The following is a 20,981-nucleotide window of genomic DNA, read 5'->3' on the forward strand; positions in this document are numbered from 1 at the left end:
ACGTGTAGTCATTTTAAATATTAGCACATTAATTGGCATATTTTAAACTTGTACTTAAATGAAAAAAGACCGAAACATGAAATACAATTGATCACGAGTAAAAGAAACTAACTTCTTTTAACATAATTTGGCATAACAATGTTGCAATAATATGTTATATAACTTAAAAACTAAGATCCGAACTTAAAACGACCTTCACCGAGCTGATAATACAATGAGACATATTTTATAATAAATTTAGTATATTAGAAAATATGCCAGAATGGGTTGTCTAAAAAAATCCTGGACAGACTATTTTTAATTATTTTTTAAAAAATGATTTTTAATTAAATGTTGCAACATCAAGATAATAGGAACATTTTTAACCTGACTTAAAGTATCAAACTTATAGAAAATGCAGTCGTTGGGTTGCCTAAATATTTGCCTGGACAAACTACTCGGTTGACAGGATCGCTTATCCTGTCCTGGATATTGATGCGAGTTACCTTCACTTGCTTAATAATAGAAAAAAAAGCGTTGTTTTATTGCGTACACGTTGACATAGGGTTGCCTGCAAAAAACTTGGTCTTAATCGGGGTTTGCGAATTTTAAAGAATACATTTTAACGCGAGTGAAAATGTGTGACAGAGAGATCCGAGTTGAGTATAGTGTGTAATAATAAAGGACGCAATATTCTGTAACTGATGTTCTTTTAAATTTATTCGAAAATATGCACAAACTGTCAGAATCTACAATTTTTCTAGCTACTTCAGCGACTAAGAAGCAGTCGAACCACCACGATTGCATTAACTGCATCGATTTAACATTGAAGTTGGGACCTAAATTATGTAAAAGTCTACCTTCTTTTCACTCATTCACAGATTGTAACTACTTTGCGACATTTTATAATAAAGGAAAAATTAGACCATTTAAAATATTTTCTAAAAAATGAGACGTATCAAACTATAAGCTCGATGAAGGTCGTTTTAGGTTCGGATCTTCTACTAATAGTAAATAGTTGGTAGTAAAACTATTTTGTTTGCACTGTATACCGGGTTAGTCATATTCTGTGGCGGATAGTATAAATCTTATAATCACGAGTTTTAAATTTAGGATAAATTAAACACAATAATAATTATAATTATGAACTTTTATTAAAAAAAGTCATTAAGTCTTAACCTCTTTATGAATAATTATAATTTTAATAAATCTAAGTGTGCACAAGAAATTATAATACATTGGCCACAAGTTAAATAACGAGTTGGCCATCCATTACAATCTTATTCAATATTATAACTAACGTACATAAAGACAATAATTGGAGCTAGATTTTTAAAAATAAGAGAGACAGTACAAGCTTATTCAGATTCATTTAACCAATAATATTTCAAATATAATTTTTTTTCTAGCAAATCGCAAATGAGGCTTTTTAATTGAGGACACTATGAGATCTTTAAATTATTTCTATAAGAAAATCGAAGAAGCTTGTATCGAAAAATAATTTAACAAGTTACATAATTAAATTCGATGTGTCCTCATTTATCTTCATGTATATCTAAACCTTACTATCTACACAACACAGGATCGACAACAGTTATATCCAACTATCTACGCCTCTCATACAGTCTCACAGCCCTGTCGACCTTAACAACCTTAAACTAACAATACTTATATTTAAGCGTATTCTTTATAATGCAAATATGACAAAAAATTACTTTATGTCACTTTATAAAATTATTTCCATCTTTGGATCATAATTTCTTAATTAATAAAACTGTTTTCTCCTTGCACATTCTTTAACTACAATTACAAGGTGGGAAAGTGTAAATAATCGTTTTAAAATAATTAAAGATAAATCGCTTGCTACCAAAATGTATAAAAAATAAATGCATTACGTGTAGAGTAGATTATTAATTCTATGAATGAAATAATTGTGTATAGTAATTTACGTTAACGAAGAAGACGGCATTACCTACGTTAAATAATAATTAATCAATTAGCAGCCTTTAAATTTCCCACTGCTGGGCTAAGGCCTCCCTTTGAGGAGAAGGTTTGGAGCATAATCCACCACGCTGCTCCAATGCGGGTTGGTGGAATACACATGTGGCAGAATTTCGTTGAAATTAGACACATGCAGGTTTCCTCACGATGTTTTCCTTCACCGCCGAGCACGAAATGAATTATAAAGACAAATTAAGCATATGAAAATTCAGTATTGCCTGCCTGGGTTTGAACCCGAGATCATCGGTTAAGATGCACGTGTTCTAACCACTGGGCCATCTCGGCTCGTATTAATCAATATAAGTGTTAAATTCGTCGTTATTTTTAAAATGATACAATAATTTATTACAATACTAAGGAGAACAACAAACAACAAAATCAACCAGACTCGAAGCGTGAGTATTTCCGGAGAGACTAAAATTAAGTTTATGAGTATAAATATATAAAGACATTATAAAGTGATAAGATCCCACCTATTCTTGTAATGTCAAAATTTAAATACATTATCTCCATGTTTCAGCATCCGGTTTGACTTATTGCTTATATAAATATACATATTCAAGGTGACGACATAACAAATAAATAACACACATGGAAAGGTACAATAATCTTAAATGGAATTCTAATTGCAAATTAATTAAAATATTAATTAATATATAACTTTGCACCGTTTAATAACATTAAATTCTATTTCTATTTTCTTAGATTTCCTTCTAAATTTTTTATTTTATTTTATGGATTTTGTAATACATAACGATGTGATAATATTTACTTTCTATTTGGTTTTGGTTTTAGGCTTACTATGAATGATTTGATTGAAGGTACTTATTATACGATGTAGATACGTATGACATATTTTATATTTGATAAAGATGCTTAATGAAGAATTTATATTACTTATATGTATGAAATAATCCCAGTATTGAGAGCACATTATACTATATTATATTGTTATTGATTATTTTATTAAAAACTATGAAACGGGTTAATTTACGCCTTATCCTGAACAAGTAAGAGTCGATTTAAAACAACAGAGATAACATTTGAGGTTGTAGAGACAGTAATTATTGTATTTCTCAGATTGAACAAATGCGTAAGTTAAAGAGAACGAAGATATGACTAGTTGTTGTAATGTTTGTGGGCTTCACGTTTTGTATTGCGTTTAAACACGTGAAAAGAGAACGAATGTACTCTGGTTGATGGTTCACACTTAACACAATTATGAATTAGGTAAATCGGCCAGCGAATTTACGTTTAGAGGTCCCAATTTATTTATATCAGGGTATCGGGGAAGGACATGGACCTGCACGTCGGAGCTCGCTGTCACCATGCCTCCGTGTATCTGATGTCGTACTCCTGCAGTTGCGGCAATCTTTGTCGTAATATTTCAAAGGCTTCTGCTGACAGCTTCGTGCTGTTCAAATTTAATCGCCTTAAACTTGATAGCCCTAAAACAACAAAACATTTTATTACGAGAACAATAGTAAAAAAGGGGGACGGATATTAATTCAGTTCAAATATACTTACATATTTAAATAGCATTTGAAATCAAAAAAGTATGTCAAATATTTATACTAATTACCTGACAATGCTTCGATTCCTTTGTCTGATACAGGAGTTTCACAAAGATTAAGAACTTGCAGACGTGGCAAATGTTCAGCTATTAGTTGTACGCCACTATCGCCAAACTTCGTTGCCCACAAATTTAAATAGCGCAGTGATGGTAACTAAAATATATAAAAAAAAACTTAATTTATTTAACCAAGATTCAATTCAATTTTAATATAATAAATTCAATAGAAATACAGAAAACTGAAGTGTAATAGTAGTGAGTTTTAAGTAACTTAGTTTTATGACGGAGAGATTTATAAGATAGATATTATAATAAATACTTTTTGAGGTACTTTAATATTGTATTCAATAATTTGGAAAATTTTACCATAAACAACATTAACTTCGTATTAAAATTCAATCACTTGAGAATTATAATTATAGACAAAGTGTTGCCACTACCTTACACGAAGCTGAAGAAAGAGAAATAGTTTTCCACCTTTATCAAATGATGAGCGCACGCGCTGGTGACGCTGGTGAAGGCCAGGCTGAGGCACTCGAGGTTGCCGAGCGCGCCCGCGTCCAGCAGCGCCGCCACGTCCGCGTCCGTCGCGCGCACCGGCAGCGCCAGCCGGCGCGGCCCGCCCTGAGCCTGCTGTTCACGTTGTAATTATTCATTTCAAAATAAAAGCTAATTGGGGCCTGAAGTAACTATTCGACGAGTATTTCAACGAAATACCCATTGAAAAACCATACTCTGTATGAAGACTATAAATTCGAAAGTAAATATGTATAATATCTGTATGTTAAGCTTTCACGGCACCTTTGAACCGATTTTGATACAATTTGATGTGAAGCAAGCTTGAATCACAACAGAGGTCATAGACTACTTTTTTTAAAAGTAAATAAAGTTGCAAGTTGCAAATATACAAGTTCTTCAAATTTGAAGCTGAAAATAAGTAAATGGGTATGCAGGCTCCGCGGGGCGTAGTCGCGACTATAAAACTAGTCTTAAATAAATTATCATTTAATAAAATGAATTCCAGAAATCAAGGTACTTTTTATCACAATAGTAGTTTATTAATAACAAGAACATATGTGGTTAGTGATAGGGCTTTGTGCAAACCCGTCTTGGTAGGTACCACCAGTCATCAGATATTCTACCACCAACAGCAGATCTCAGTATTGTTGTGTTCCGGTTTGAGCCAGTTTAACTAAAGGCGTAAAAGAGATCTTAATTTTTAAGGTTGGTGGCGCATTGGCGATGTAAGGAATGGTTATTATTTCTTCCATTTACCCCCAGATGATGATACTTATATCATAAAACATAAAAAAAAAAAAAAAAGTTAAAATATGTGATATACGAGTTTAACAATTTCGAAATTTACTGTATTATGTGCAAATAATTAGATAATGTATTCTTACCAATCTTTGTAGCGTTTGTTGACGTTCACACAGGTCTTTGTAATACCGCTGGCCCAGTTCAGTTCCTTGCAATGCGGCTATAATTTCGAGCTGCGTTTGTTCGCCACTAGCAACTTCCCATTCTAGCATTAGACATAATGCTTCTAGCGCTGCCGGCTAAAATTACAAAATGTCTGTAAATATTTATTGTAATAAATATTTAGCTATTATATGCATTGCATATTGTATTGTACTTACGTGTTCAGTGAGGGCCACTATTACGAAATCGGGTAGATGCTTGCTCATGCTTTGAAGGAAACTTTTTCGCTTACAGCAACAGGCGAGAAGAGTTTTTAACTGAAAGCAAAACATATGTTTATTATTGTGTGTTAGATAAATTAATAATAATTCATTATTTTATATGCCTTATTCTATTTTTTTCGCCGAGCACAAGATGAATTATCACAACACACGACAATCCAGTGGTACTTCCCCGGTTTGATCTCAGAATCAATGCGCTAAGATTCACGTCTTCTATCGACTGGGCCATCAGGGGTCATGATATACCTAATTTTATTTTACAATCTTAAACAGCGAACTAACTAATTAAATGATTTTATTGTAATCTATTCGACACTTTTTAATCTATTCAAACAATTAAACATAGCTCTTGGATTAGTTATTTTGTTAGCGTTATCACGAAAGTCTCAGCGATCTCTTAGATGTAGCTTATAAACTTCGACTACGAGCGTAAGCGATTGTGAAAAAGTGTTACTTGCCTACCATTTTGCATATAATTATCGTGATCGACCTTCCAATTTATTATTTGGAACGAACTCTTAGCTTGTAAAATGGCTACAAACTTTCTGTCGTTTTTATAGCGATATTGTAATTCCCATACATTTTGCAAGATTTCTATAGTGTATAAAACTCGGTAGATCTCTTATTAAAAAAAAGCGGCATTAATATTTTAAAATTATTTACAATTATATTGTCTTTTATAATTAACTACTGTTTCTAATATTACGTTGTTATGGTGTCTATAAATGTTTAAATATAATTTACCATATCTCCCCAAAGTTGGCACAGTTGTTTGTGTGGCAGTGACAGCGCAGGATCAGAAGGTGCCGTGACCCGCAGCCACGAGGGCGGAGAGGGGCGCGCGGCGCGGGCGGGCGCCACGCACGTGTGCGCCGCGCAGCGCGGGTCGCTCGCCAGCCGCTCCAGCACGGCCCCCAGGCGCGCTGCCACTCGCGGACACTTCATGGCGCCGGCGCTAAAAGGCACCGGCTGGAGTACCCCACCAACTACGACTAGCCAGTCATCGTATTCACACCTGAAAATGTTCTTTTTCCTAAATATTCTTCGTGAGGAGAGAATGGGAATAGAATTTCATGAGGTTCGAAGAGACAAATGTACATCGTACGCGGTAGCAATCTCCTTGTCGGTTCAATCTATAATCTTTTGCGAACTCACATATGCTCTAGAATATCTGCAAAACAGAGCACTTCCAGCTCACTGTCGTCGCAACGATGAGGAGAACAGTCTTCGCGATAGCGGTCGTCAATCGCAGCGAGTGCGACGGACGCGAGGTTAGGTGCCGCTCGGGGATGTGGGCACGCGGCGCCGCTTCCGTGCGTCACTTGCACGAACCGTCGCACGAGATTCTTACCGGAGTTGTGTGCGCTGAGAGCACTGTCAAAAATCGGTACACATTGGAAGAACATCTAATTAAATGTGATTTATGAACATCTGATAATTTATTATTTGCTTATTTTTTTATTAATAGGTTATATTAGTTTCTTTTTTTAAATTTCTTAGTAATTAGAACACAAAACTGGCCGATAGAATTTGCATATATGCATCGTTTATGATAAATTTTAATATGTTTTATTTTATAAATAATATCTATAATATGTATTTTATTTTCAAAAATATAAAAAAAAATGCTTCAAGCAATTATTGATAAACATTCTTGTTATGATATTTTGAATTATATATATATTTTAATTTAATAGAAATAAATCAGTGACATAATTATAACTAAATTTAACTCAAAAGCGTCAGCACTTTTAAGATCATTGGTATGTACGTACAAACCGCATTCAACTTCATCTTGGGATATTGTTTTATGTTTGAGTGCGACTTTGAGTTTTACTACTTAAATAATACTTAAACTTTAAAACATTTTGCGCATATAAAACCATGTAATACTCGGTGCTCAGCTTCTCGACATAACTAACACTTGGTACATCATTAGTAGGTTCGTAGGTAAGTAATATGCGACGCAGCCATTATAAAATATAAATAATGCAATTAGCTAACGATCTTTGCCTTGACACTGTCCCTAATCATTGTTTGCATTCTATTGTTCAGTATTATCTTTGAAATAAGATGGGTTTGTGCTGAAGGTTACCTTATGTAATCTCTGACGAATTGGCGAGCAGTAGGTGCTTTACCGAAGTCTACGTTCCTAGTTAACACGCGCCGGACTGGCGGTGCCAGCGCAGGCAGCGGCGCCGAACGCGGCCTCCGTTGACACAGCCGTGCGAGCAGTGCGCAAAGCTCGCCGTTCACACAGCGCTCCGCCAACAACGGCGCAGCTACGCTGGTTACATTTTCCGCCCATTCTTCCCAATCTTGACCATCCTTATTCTAAAATTAAATTAGAAATTTCTTTAGGTTTTTTTCTTTAGGTTCCACAAATAATAAAATAATTTAATGGAGGTTTTATCTCAGCCGCGATGTTACTTATTTCTGAAACATGTTATATATAACGAATATGTTTTATGGTTTTTGTTTATTCTATAATTTATATCTTAGGCCAGGCATATATTTATTTTACACAATTTTATCATAACCTTGCTTATGATTATTTTATCGCTAAGTTTGACGTCACACCATACATTATTTTGTATATTTGTTCCTCAATTACTGCAGTAGTTAACGCTTATACTAATTAAAGTCGTATTTGTTAACGAGTTGATAATGATGCCTGTAGATAAATATGTTAACTACGTCAATGCCCCTCCAATGACTGCCGGTTTACAACAGAAGTAATGGATGAGAAATGTTTCAAGAGAGAAAAGTAGGAAACAGTTTTATAAGGACAAATACGAGGATGTCTCGTATTTGTCCTTACGTCTCGTAAATACTTAGAAAAAAAAACTCAGATTAAGAATACATTGACGTAAATAAATTATAGATTTTAAAAAAGGCCAAGGGTATTTTTTTTTTTCATCTCAATATCATTCTTATTGTCGGTTTAAATATTTTTTACGATCTATTTCAATTTTATAGTTCTTTCTAAACGTGGCACAAGTTTGGAATAGTTAGCACCGGAGTAGTGCAAATGTTTATGATCCAATATTAAATATTTACAATTGTGAGATAGATAATATATATGATAGTGGTTTGGATAAGAGTCTGCTGTAGGGATTCATAATATTACGATTTTTATGAAGATCTATTCCAGTGTATACAATCTAGCGATTTTTTGGAACCGATTCATTCCAAGTGAATCGATTCAAAAGTACGAGGGATCGAATCATCCAAATCGTATTCATTCATAGTTTTAAAAAGCTCGTACAATATATTTTTTAAAGTCAATAAACATATTTGATAGTTGTTTATGACGATGAAGCAAGGTTAGATACAGGCAAATGCCGACCCACACAATTTAACTTTGTTTATGTAACTAAGCAAAAAATTAATTATAATACGGGTAGTTTAATAAGTCCCCAATGCTATTAATCATTGCTGTATTTTATTTATCTTTTGCAGTGTGATATTGTGTTTTAGATTTGCATGTTTTAACCTTAGTGACCCTAATTGTCTAAATTTAATAAACGGTAAATTATATAAAAAGACTACAAAACGCTAATTTTGAATCTCTTTTTAGGAGATCGCTCATGAGCATACGATTCGATCCGAGGATCGATTAAAAAGCATATCGAGGATCGAAAAAATCGATTCATACCATAATGTCGTGCATCCCTAGTCTGCTATCTGAGATAATAATATTCGTTAAATAATTAATGTTTATATAATTATTTACAACCAAACATGTATATGCCATTATCAGAAGAATGTAAGCATTATTAATAAGATTATATTATAGAATGTCGAAAAGAGATCAACATATTATGTTGATATTATTAAACTCACCTCTGACAGCAAGTCAGTAAGAATTTGTAGAGGTGCACGTGTTACGCTCTCGTCCTGCAGAGGAGTTGTCATCGCAAAATCCACCATGTTCTAAAAATTTTAATTATTAAATGCAATAATATTCATTCATTTGTTATAATTATATTACTTTAACGGCTTTGGTTGTACGGTTGAATGCTTTATTTGTATGTTTTTGTATAATTACGAACTCATGCGCAAATGGAGATTTCCTATGCTTTGCATAAGTATAAAGTCTATTACGAACTTATCTATTATCAACTAATTAGAATAAGTTAGGAAGGTCAGATGTTCTCGAACTGGACTTTCCCGCTTCACAATCTCAAGAGTTCGAGGAAATTATATAAGATGTCTGAATGTTAATTTTGTTAAGAAAATTTTATAAATTAATTTGTTGGCGTACATATTCAAATGCTAACATACAACTTATTTACTATACAGTTCGTACGTTATCTTAATCATTAAGTCATTACATTTTAATAATATTTATCTTTACAGATATACTTTTCTGTTCCTTTTACTTTTCTTAGGTCAGGGTATTTTCTTTTCCAAAAAGGGGGTAGTGTTTAATTTGACAACCAATAAGTAAGTGTCACTTCTATATTCACTATGAATGTGAAACTATATTAAAAATGAATTTCATTTTATCTGTATCTATCTATATATAAAATAGACTATTTGTAGCCTCACTTTCGCATTTATAATTTTATTTTATAAATATATATTAATAAATGAGTGAATGCAATTAAAATAATAGAGTAACCTTGAACGCAGACAGTAATGTTTGAATAGGCTTTAATTGCTAACACTAACCTTAAGCTCTTTCAACACTACTTCTTTCCTGACAGATTTTGTTAAGAAATTGCGATATCTTATTATGTTTCTCTGCAAATAAAAATATTTAAATAAGAAATATATGCACATTAAATGAATAAGACATTTCAAATATATTTTACTTACTCTCCATACAATTGAGTAGTACCATTGGTCCCGTGTATAAGCGTCATTTGCCTAAAAGTATATTTTTATTGTTTATTGGATGGAAAAATAAATAAACTTACTTATACTACTGATGAATACATCAATATAGTGTTCGTTTATTCGACCAAAATCACGATTAAAAACTATAACTAAAACGTATGCGGATATTATTTCTACTCGTACTTTTATATTTTTAACACAAAAGTTTTATCAATAAACCAAAAAAATATTCTGACTCTTAGCATATTTACATATAGATTTTATTTTTATATATTTTTCATAAGAAATTTTACTTGCCTGTAATAGAAGTGAACCATGAGGCATAACGATTCGTAAGCAGTATTTCCTTGCTGGATCCCAGCGGGAAATACAGTAGACCTCTTGCATGCAGCTATAAGATATCGGACGTTCAAGTAAACCCGAAGGCTAAAAGAGAATTATAACACACATCAATTTAAATATAAGTTTATGAGAGAAAAACATGCTTACGTCGTATTAATATTGTAGAGGTCATTTTTGTTCTTTTTTTCAAATCAAATATTATTGATCTCTTTATCTACTACCTAGTAGTCAAATTCTCTAGTCTAGGAATTACCCATCAGAAGAGACTGCAACATTAGTATTTTTCTTTAAAATCATAAGCAAACCATCGATTTACATGTTTTTAACTTATAAAAAAGGACGAATAGCATCCCTCATTTAAACTTGATGATAAGATTAATTTTGTAAAATGTTCTCTCAGTGCCCACTTACATTCCATGAGGAATTCCTGTGAAAATTTTATCCTTTTGGACTGGTTTATTATTATTATGTCATATAGTAATTTTTTAATTTTAATAAGATGATTGCTACGTAGAGATTACAAATGAAATTCAAGCTTCAAACATCAATAGTGTAAATTGAAAGCGGGTGAAACTACAAATCACAGGTTCTTATATAATAATGTTATATACTTCAAACTTTCCGAGACAAACGGCATATTCTGATATCGTTTTATGTATATTGCATTGGTAGTTTTTTCAGTTGGGTGTTACAAAATTTTTCTCAAGAAATTCTCAATAGTAGCACGGAGTTTGAAATCTGGCAGTGCCTACAATCCCGCTGGTCCGAATTCTTGTAGCACGTGTACGATTTGCCGCCCCATTGGATCATGAAAGTGAAGGAATAGTCCTGCGCTTATAATATATCCTATGCTGGTACATATCGTCATTATCGTCAATTCACTTGGCCGAAATTAGTCGGGAGGCCGGGCTTCGCACGTGTACACTTCTGAGACTAAATATACTATAGAATATTATATTATACAATGTTCACAGCGTTTTTGTCATTAGGCAATACAAACCGCTATGTCTCTGCATTTTAAATCTGTAATATCTTTGAAAATATCCATGCTGTAGAGGGTCGTATTGATCTATATTAAATGCACAATGTATTTGTGGTACTTAATTAGATGAGGACTAATGCTTAAAATCGCTTCGTAAATAGCCATTATTTCTTGTAAAAAGTATAGGATAAAAAAGGGTTTTCCTTAAGAGATAGGCATATACTAACGCGGACTTTTTTGTGGACTTGTTTAAGGTGTACAATACTGTAGTACATTATTTTCATTTATCTCGTAGGGTTCAGCCAGCATTTGCAATGTAAGCGCAAATAAATGTGCTTATTTAGAAACGTCTACAATTATTCTCGGTGTTTCTCTCCCATATTATGCATGTATTATACGTATAAACCTTCCCCTTGAATCACTCTATCTATTAAAAAAAACTGCATCAAAATCCGTTGCGTAGTTTTAAAGAGCAAACACGTGAACAGACAGACAGCAGGGAGCGACTTTGTTTTATACCTAGTAGTGATGACAGTAATGACATTTATAAAACGGAGAAAAAATTAGGTACGTAATTTGTACTTATTTTTAAATTTTTTATTTTATTAAAATAATTGCAACAGTATTACCGTCAAAGTTTTGAAGTTTCGGAAATGATAAAAACGCGCGTGACAGCGAACGAACGGGATGATCATTAGGCTAGATACGGATTGCATAACATTTGTTTTTATCTTCAACCATAACCTCTGCAAAGTCCAAACGGAAAACTAATCAAACTATTTTAAGATAAAAGCGGAAAATAAAAATAAATTGTTGGATTTGTATGAAGAAAAAGAAAATCCTATTATTTGATAACTGAAATTAAAATTGGACTCGACTTCCTCATATTTTGATTATTATTCAAGCGTTTATGTACCCAGCCACCAGATAAATTTGATTTAAATTGAATTTGCAACTCCAGTGCGAATCATAGAAACATGTTTATATTTATCCGTCTATATCAAAAAAGTAATACAGCTAAACTGTCCGTCTATAATCATTGAGGCCATCAGTCAACCTATTTAAACGATCGTTGCCCATTCATTATTAACGATGATGAATGGAGATTAACAAAAAGATGATGGTGAATGAGTAATCGATTTATAAATCCAATACAAAGATATGTTCACACGTCGGAATTAGTTACTATAATAATAATTGCGTCATTTATGTATGCAAAGATTTTGAATGTGAGTCGTCAAATAGGGCGCCTCAATAATGAGTATTGGGGCAGCCGAGGTCGCGGGTACGTTATTTGTCTGACGTTGCAGAGCAACGGCCGACGGGACGCGGGCCCAAGACACGAGGTTGTCCATGACGTCAGAATCATGCTCATCATTCTCGGTGGACTTTCGTTGGCCGGCGTTCTGATCAGCGCGGTTGGCCTTTAATACCCTGTCTACGTAGTTCACCTTCAACTGATTATTTCTACCGAACCATGACTTTTGTAATAATTTATTCGACTATATTATCTAAAATATTAAAATAATATAATTTCTTATTAATAAACATTTCAAATCCATAAGGATATATAATCCATCTATAAGGATCTGATATACAATGTGGGCAGAATTAAAAGAACAAAAAGACAATATCATTGGAAAAATACCATCGAATTTATTTTTTTAATGATATATTAAGGTGTACGGGCAAATGTGCCACCTGATACTAAGCTATATTTTATACATACTTATAGCTTTATTTAAAAAAAAACTTATGATTTTATATGGAAATTTTACAACTCTAATCGTAAGTGGGAATTTAAAAGCAGGGTCGACTGGTAAAAAAATATCAACCCAGGCTTAGAAATATATAAATAAATAAATATTTATTTCATTTCTGTTTATGTCTGCAAATATTATCGCAATGGGCAGTGATTTATATTTTGTACATAATATATTCAATACAACTGTATATAATATCGCATACGATCAAGCAATTTGTATTTAAACTAGACATTGCCCATAGGACATGACGACGCACGAGCGTTTCGTTATCTGCTCGTTGACCTCATTGAATTCACGATAAAAAAACAATTGTTTAATTTAAATATCAAACGTCATTCACAACATACATGTACATAATAATAATTTTAACATAAATTTAGATTTTTACGTTTTAACGTTAAAATGTTACAATGAAAACAAATGCGCCTAAGTGCCGTAACTGCAATTGAGCTGAGCGTAGGTACTCACACAACACTACTTGGAGATAAGAGTTAATAAAGTGCTTCTAGTAATTGACGAGATTTATTCAAGGTTATATACAAATAAATTCCTTGAGATTTTAACATAATATTCAAAGTTACACATATAATTTGTGTTTCGTAACTATGAACCGAAAACATCTAAATTAAATGTATTTAACTCGTATAAAAACACACGCAACGATGAATAATGTACTAGATTGACGTTTGTTTAAATTGATACAGCTGGGACATATGCATACATACATATCAGAAGTTATTTAAATATCAAATTCCAGGTGATAAGTTATTTATTCTTCGAACGTCTCATTTCATTATTCATAATAAAAAAAAACGGACTGCTGTTTTTGACGGACGAAATATGCGAATGGCGCTAAAATTAGAAACACGTGAAGATATTGTTTATTTCATTCAGAAAAGCTAAACGAATACTTTCCTAATTTACTTACAGTTTTCGACACGACGTGATCTTCTAGGAGCGAGAGAATATGAGTTTCCCATCTTCTGAAAAATTTAGCACCCAGTATCTTGTCTACAACAGTTCTAGTGTGCTGGAAGCAGCAGACTCTGAGGGCTCCTTCCGTCGCCAGCTTATATCGTGGTCCGGGCGGCGGTAACGGGACTCCTGCTGTATTGTTGCTTTTAAAGCCGCTGCTGTCAGCGCAACATTCTGGACTGGATCCCTGTTTGCGAAAAATAATTATTTCAATACATGTAAACGGTAAATATATTAGTCGTTGCTACATTTGATATTATATAATAGTTACATTTAGTCAGTATAATGCATTACTAAATGTAAAAAATATTGTATAACCGTCGAAAAATATATATATTTTAAAATTTAAAATCATATAGATTTAGTAGTTAAGTAGGCGATTATAAGAAGGTTAAACCAGACTATTTTAGATTAGTTTACTAATTGAGTGTCAGTTATTTAAAGTGTAATATGACTGATTAAATATACTTAACGATTACGACATTAATGTAAAAAAATAAGTTTAATCTATTGCCCTGCTTAAAATCAAACAAATATCTCTAGTTGACAATTTTATTATTTAAGCCCCTCTTATATAGACTCTATGTAAGATCTATTTGTTGTATAGATTTATAAAATAGTCAAAAATACTAATATAAACAGACATGGACTAAAATTATGCAGAAAAAAATCATTAACACATACCTAATTGACAACAACATTTGAATGTGCGCGCACGCACGAACGCACGTACGCACAAAAGCGTGTAAAAATAAGTTCCCTCGTATAGTGTCAATATAATGAAACACTGCTTAGGAAGGCTAAAGCATACTTTCCTAGTTAAGGGAATCAGAGTTCCAATTAATTTTATTAGATTTACTTTTGTAAATAAAGATTTCATAATGTTTCTTAAAACATAAAACCCTATTACTGTGAGAATTGCGTACTGAAAAGTACGAAAAAAAAATAAAATCTTAACTAACTACTTAATAATGATTTATCCTGATATAGGTAAGCAGCTTATTTAATTCATTTTAATACTCAGACAAAGTAATGCCCAGAGTGTAGCCGTGGTCGCATCCAACCTTGCCTAGGGTCGCTAACGTAACAATACCTTTAAAATATCCTAAATTTTAGTGTATTTACGTTAAAGGTTCCTTGAGGAAAAACAACACGTGCTGAAAGGATATTAAAGTAATTCAAAACGGAATATACAGTGCAGTAAACTAAAGTCGACGTTTTAATTCGTTAAACATATATTTTTTCCTTATTGTTAATGTTGATAATATTAAAGATACGAACGATAAAAACTTGATGTAAATTGTAAACATACTTTCTATATCGGTTTGTAGGTCGCACTGTAAAAGAAAATATGAGATAAATGATCTACTTTTTATGAACAATGTAGTGTTTCAAAATAAAGTGAAAAATGTATATATCTAAACGTGATGAAGATGACTCGGTTGTTTGCGTAAGTTTAATAATGACAATGAAATATTAAGAAAGCAATCTCAAACGTTGCTTAATATACAAATATAAATATACTTACTTTGTATATATAAATGTACTGTTAAGTAAATCGTTCTTGAATACAATAAAATCACCATTATCTAAATTGTGATGTTGTAAATTTTATTCATAAAACGAAATAATATATTTCTCCTGTACCTAAACATAGTCTAAATTTCAATATTTATGAAAATGTTGTAAATATATTGAAAACTTACGGACATACCGTAAGTTTTTATTACAAAGAAATATTGTGTACAACATAATTTATAGCATTATTAGCATTTAAATATATATAATTTTGACCTAAACTTCCTCGAGCGTTCTTTTTTATTTTTAGTTGAACCAAACTGAATTACTTGAAAATAAAAATACCAAAAGCGTCGTAAAGGGCTATATTTAGGAGAAAGAAAACGTTATCGCCCGAAAAAATATTTTAAAAAGGAGCCTCCAAAACTTGCAGCTCTCTATCCCACGATACACAACCAAACAACAGATAGCATTTTTGAAAATATCTACTAGTGCCACGTACCGGCTCATCACACTCTTGTTAACTTTACTATTTACCATTTATTCCTTTGGGAGATTGTAGACTTGTCAAGTCTAGTAGGTAATTAATTTTATAATGCTACATAAACATGTGAAGTTTAGTTAGAAAGTACATGTTTTTTTTTTACTTAGAAGAAATTAAATTAGAGTCCTCAATAATTCAATATATAAAGATAAATAAATGATTTTATAATACAATTTAGTAATTAATGAATTTCATTAAACGACATTAGATAAATGCTCTAAATATAACAAGGTACATAAACTTAATTATTATTGTCATCGTGTATTCGATAAATTTTTAATTAATATTTTAAAAGCTTGGCAGAAACCAAAATGTAATTAAAAATTAATCAAATAATGCCCTTTTTTATCTATGAACAGTTTATTGTAAGTACCTTTTTAGATCAGTAGGTCGTTGTTTATTAATATATGGTTTTATATAGGTATGAATATTATATTCTAAGGATTTTAGACGTGATTTATATTTCTCACTTCCGCATTAAGATTCTGCCACACGTGTAACCAATCCGTATTGGAGCAGTTTGAATAAGCTCCAAGCCCAGGTTCAACATTGGGATATTGATAGGCCGTTACATTTTATTTTAATTAATGTTTCTTACCATACTTGTATATACGATATTAATTATTATACACATTCTTTACCAGTAAAGAGCTGCTTGCAGATTCATATATTTGAATCATTAGTCATTTGTGAATTTTAATAAATGTTGTCTGTTAAATATTAAAAAGTATTTTTTTTTAATTGTCCAAATATACTGGCACTCAATATAAGCCAATTCTTGCCATCACCAGCCCGGGATCCACGGGAAGTGCCCCGCCCACTGTTATTTCAGTTCGGTGATCGTTCATTGATTCTGATTTCATCATATATGATTCGATCTCGTAGGGATACTCCAAGTATAGCCCTCTTTGCGGTTCGGTTGACCTTAAATAAATTTAAGAAATATTCTATAGAATAATACCTAATAACATTGAAAATCTATAAATAGAATCACGCCAAACAGTTGGCCTCCTATCGCTTCAGACTAAATAATAATATTGCCAGTGCTTGATATTATTAAACGAAATTGTTATTTTTAGTTCCCCAAAACATGAAAACAGAACGATAACTCATAAAAAAAGGTATTTTTATGACTAATCCGTAGTAGTAACGATTATGGTTTTATTCTTATCATTCTTAGATGTATGTAGGCTAGATGTATCTGGCTAGAAAATTTTCATTTCGATTAGTATATCATAGTAAAATAACTATATATTATGGTCATCACACTACAAAAGCTTCATATCATGTGAATTAGTAGTTAAGATATTATATTTTTTTCTTATTATACTCATATGCAGTCTTTATTATGTACGATGTATACTAAATTATAGAATATTCCAATCGAATAAGGAATAAAGATAAATAAACCTTAGACTTACGTATTCTATGCGACTTGCTAATAACTCAGCTATATTTTGCACTATTAAGAGTTTATGATTAATATATCTTTATTTATAATACAACACTATTACACTTAACTACTTATATCCACGATAATTTGAATTCAAAAATTCCGATAACTATTTCGTGGACGTTCGAAACGTCACATTTTCGCAAATCCATAATGAATACTATAGATTAATCAAGCTCTCGACCAATGATATCGCGTCAATTTGCTGTCAAATGGTTATATGGCTTTTTTCCTCTTATGGTTGGAATAGAGTGATAGAGAATAAAGACTTTCTGTCATTAGATTTATGATTCGGAATAAGAAATGTGTTATACGACGTTTTTAGTAAGGCTAAAATAATACTTATATTTTATACAAGTAAAACTTATCTCGCTGATCTTATAGCACAGTTTGTTTTTTAAATAATGTTTGTTTTCTCGGGCGCGTGTTAATGTGTTTACGTTTGTTCCTCAGTCTCGCCAGCTAACTAATTTCATCTGACCCGTAATTATGTACTGAACCGGTTTAGGTTTTCATTAAATTCACTTTTCATAACAGTTTTCTTGTTTTGTGAATTCCTATAAATATTGAATCTTAAAGGCTTTTAAATTTTTATACAATACTTGTGCCGAAAGCTCGTTTTATAATTGGCGTACGACGTATTCTGTACGTTATAGAATATCCCGCTAAAATAAGGAATGTGTTGTCCAATTATTTCCATTAAAAAATGATTCAAGACTGGTCTGACTTTTCTAATAGTCTAATTGTATTGACTTTAGATGGAAGCATATTCAGGTAGTTAGTAATAATAAAATTGCCAGTTATTATTACTAGTAGTTGCTTAAAGAAACTTGCCGGCCCACATATGCCCCACGAAATGTTACCTTTAGTTTTATTTATAATGGAAAAATATGTAAAGTTCTACTTATTATATATTTAGGTAGGTTCCTAGGCCAAGTCATCATATAATCTACCGCTAAGCAGCAAGTATTTGTATTGTTGTAATCCAGTTTAAAGGATCAGTGAACCAGTGTTACTAAAGGCACAAGGGTCGTAACATTTTAGTTCCCATACATTACATTTATGGGCGTTGCTGGCCATTACTTTGATAACAGATGCCTTAAAAAAATAAGGTGAGCGAGCAGTGAGTGAAAAATGAGCTTCTTGATTTGTTTATTTTCGCTGTCTATTCGTAGACGGAAACAATCTCGGTAGAATCATGATAAATAATTAATCTTTAATTTTTTTTTAATGATATATTTGTGTCGAGTTTTATTTACGGTAATATTCCCACATCAAAAAAAGGAAGCCTTGGGTTGTCTGGAAGAGATGGCTAATTAGCCATAAGTTCACCCGTTGTACAACACATCAAATATTTGTATATTTTAGAATTATTTATATGTTTTTTATTTGTGGTTTTTCCTAAGATTTCTATATGTTGTGTTTGTGGTGTACAATCAAGTATATTAACAATTAACACCTTAGCCTTTGCCCAGCGGTGGGACATTTACAGACAGTTATGCTACTTTACTTTACTTTATAAATATTTATTCAAGTCAAGATATAGAGCGCTTAAAAGAAATTTTAACGAACATTCGTATTCCCAAATTCGACCCATCAATTATACTTATAATTTATAATATTGTATTATTTTCTATTTATAATTCGTAATTTATGAAATGTCAGTCTAAATCCAGAACACTTGATCACGTATGTAGGTATTGTAATGTATAAAAGCAAAACTGGATCTTCCAATGACGTTAGTAGTTGCTACTGAGAACTGTAAATATAATAGCCATTCACTTGTATTTAGTAATAAAACATAATTTTTATGATAAAGTTTTATCTTGTATAATTTATACGCAGTATGAATTTGTTTTTTATTAATATTTTACATACTTTATGATATATGTTATGTAAATATAATTTTATATCAAATGACTATTTCTATTTTTATTTATTACGAAGCATAAATTTGTATCATTTTGTACCCGACTACGGCTAAAAGTAGGATTAGGTATTTGACTGCTATGTATGCATTTAATAATGCATTGTTGTAATGATCTTTCGTTACAATTTTAACAAAACATTCAATGTGTAATATCTGTTTATAAAATGTTTATTATTGTTAGAAGCTATCGGAGTAAATATCTGTCTGACACGCATCATACACAAGATACTGGATCACTTTTAATACATTATGTATTAGTGATTAGGGTTGTATATAAAATATTTCAATATTTACAACAATGTAGTCGCACATTATACTGCTATTAAAAAAGAATTTGTGACCTTATCCTCTTCAAATTATTTTACCGGACTTTCCCGGTGTATTATGGGATTTACCGAATACCAAAAGAATTTAGTATGACGTTGTATTAACGTATTTAAAATTCTCATGTTGATCAACCAGTAAAATGTAATGTGTTACTTACTGTGTACGTATAATGAATTTTGTCACACGTTATCCGCGGTAAGGTACATTAAATTCAAATGCGCAACAAAAGAATCGTTTTATACTACATACTTATAGCATGCTCAGTCGGTCCGAGTGGTTCGATCACATTTGATTTTTTATATAATCTTAAAAAGATGTAAAGACAATGAATAAATAAAGGAAACAAAACAAAGATGTTACTTTTTGAGTGATAGATAAAGTGAACTTTTGTTAAATATAATAGTCTTGCAATTAGTTAATGTACTCGTGAAGGTGTGGCCATGTTTATCCAAAATGAAATTGACATAAATGCTACACACTACCACACGCAAACAAAACGTCTGTGTTGACGTCAGTAGCGACCTTGTGATTCAAACTTACAGGAAGATATTATTAAATAGAAAATTAAGTAATTAAATTATGATATTTAGCAATAATTTATTCTTTGTCTCTCTCGACATCGTTTATCGGAAGGGCTTGGTGACTTTTTGCGTTGATAATCGATGTATTATCGATACATATTATAAACGAAAGTCTATCAGCTGTTTGTATTGCTTTCGCGCGTATGCTACTGAATGGATTCGAATTTTGATGATCTTTAGGTTATATTTTTTCAAAACCAAAACCAGTCAACATTTCAATCATCTCATTGTAGTATTTTGAAATAAACTTTAACTTAATTCTAGGTGTATTAACAACCAATCCCAATCGATTTATGGGAGGTTATATTTTTTGTATAAAGTTATGTATATCTTTATATAATTTTTTTGTTATAATAATTTTATTTCATTATAATTTTTAATAATTAAGAAGATACGTCTAATTTCGAAGAGATTGGGCAACACATATATAAAGTTCCATCATGATCCATATTTCTATTTAAT

General features: G+C 31.7%; 1 protein-coding gene across 2 annotated transcripts in view; it reads right to left on the reverse strand.

The window, feature by feature from the left end:
* Positions 1 to 1,111: 1,111 nt before the first annotated feature.
* Positions 1,112 to 20,981, reverse strand: part of LOC113399003 (C-Maf-inducing protein-like) — a 29,421-nt gene continuing 9,551 nt past the window's right edge. The window contains exons 2-14 of one of the 2 annotated variants that reach the window (XM_026638006.2): positions 14,120 to 14,353; positions 10,399 to 10,527; positions 10,081 to 10,131; positions 9,934 to 10,005; positions 9,103 to 9,192; positions 7,352 to 7,590; positions 6,412 to 6,630; positions 6,001 to 6,271; positions 5,194 to 5,292; positions 4,957 to 5,112; positions 4,031 to 4,183; positions 3,563 to 3,707; positions 1,112 to 3,428 (exon numbers count right to left, since the gene is read on the reverse strand). In XM_026638006.2, coding sequence (XP_026493791.2) covers positions 3,304 to 3,428; positions 3,563 to 3,707; positions 4,031 to 4,183; positions 4,957 to 5,112; positions 5,194 to 5,292; positions 6,001 to 6,271; positions 6,412 to 6,630; positions 7,352 to 7,590; positions 9,103 to 9,192; positions 9,934 to 10,005; positions 10,081 to 10,131; positions 10,399 to 10,527; positions 14,120 to 14,353 — 1,983 coding nt within the window. In that variant the 3' untranslated portion in view covers positions 1,112 to 3,303. Of the gene's footprint in view, positions 3,429 to 3,562; positions 3,708 to 4,030; positions 4,187 to 4,956; positions 5,113 to 5,193; positions 5,293 to 6,000; positions 6,272 to 6,411; positions 6,631 to 7,351; positions 7,591 to 9,102; positions 9,193 to 9,933; positions 10,006 to 10,080; positions 10,132 to 10,398; positions 10,528 to 14,119; positions 14,354 to 20,981 lie in introns of both variants that reach the window. The other variant, XM_026638004.2, reaches the window with a different exon arrangement.

This window comes from Vanessa tameamea, chromosome 2 (assembly GCF_037043105.1).
Source record: "Vanessa tameamea isolate UH-Manoa-2023 chromosome 2, ilVanTame1 primary haplotype, whole genome shotgun sequence".
NCBI lineage: Eukaryota > Metazoa > Arthropoda > Insecta > Lepidoptera > Nymphalidae > Vanessa > Vanessa tameamea.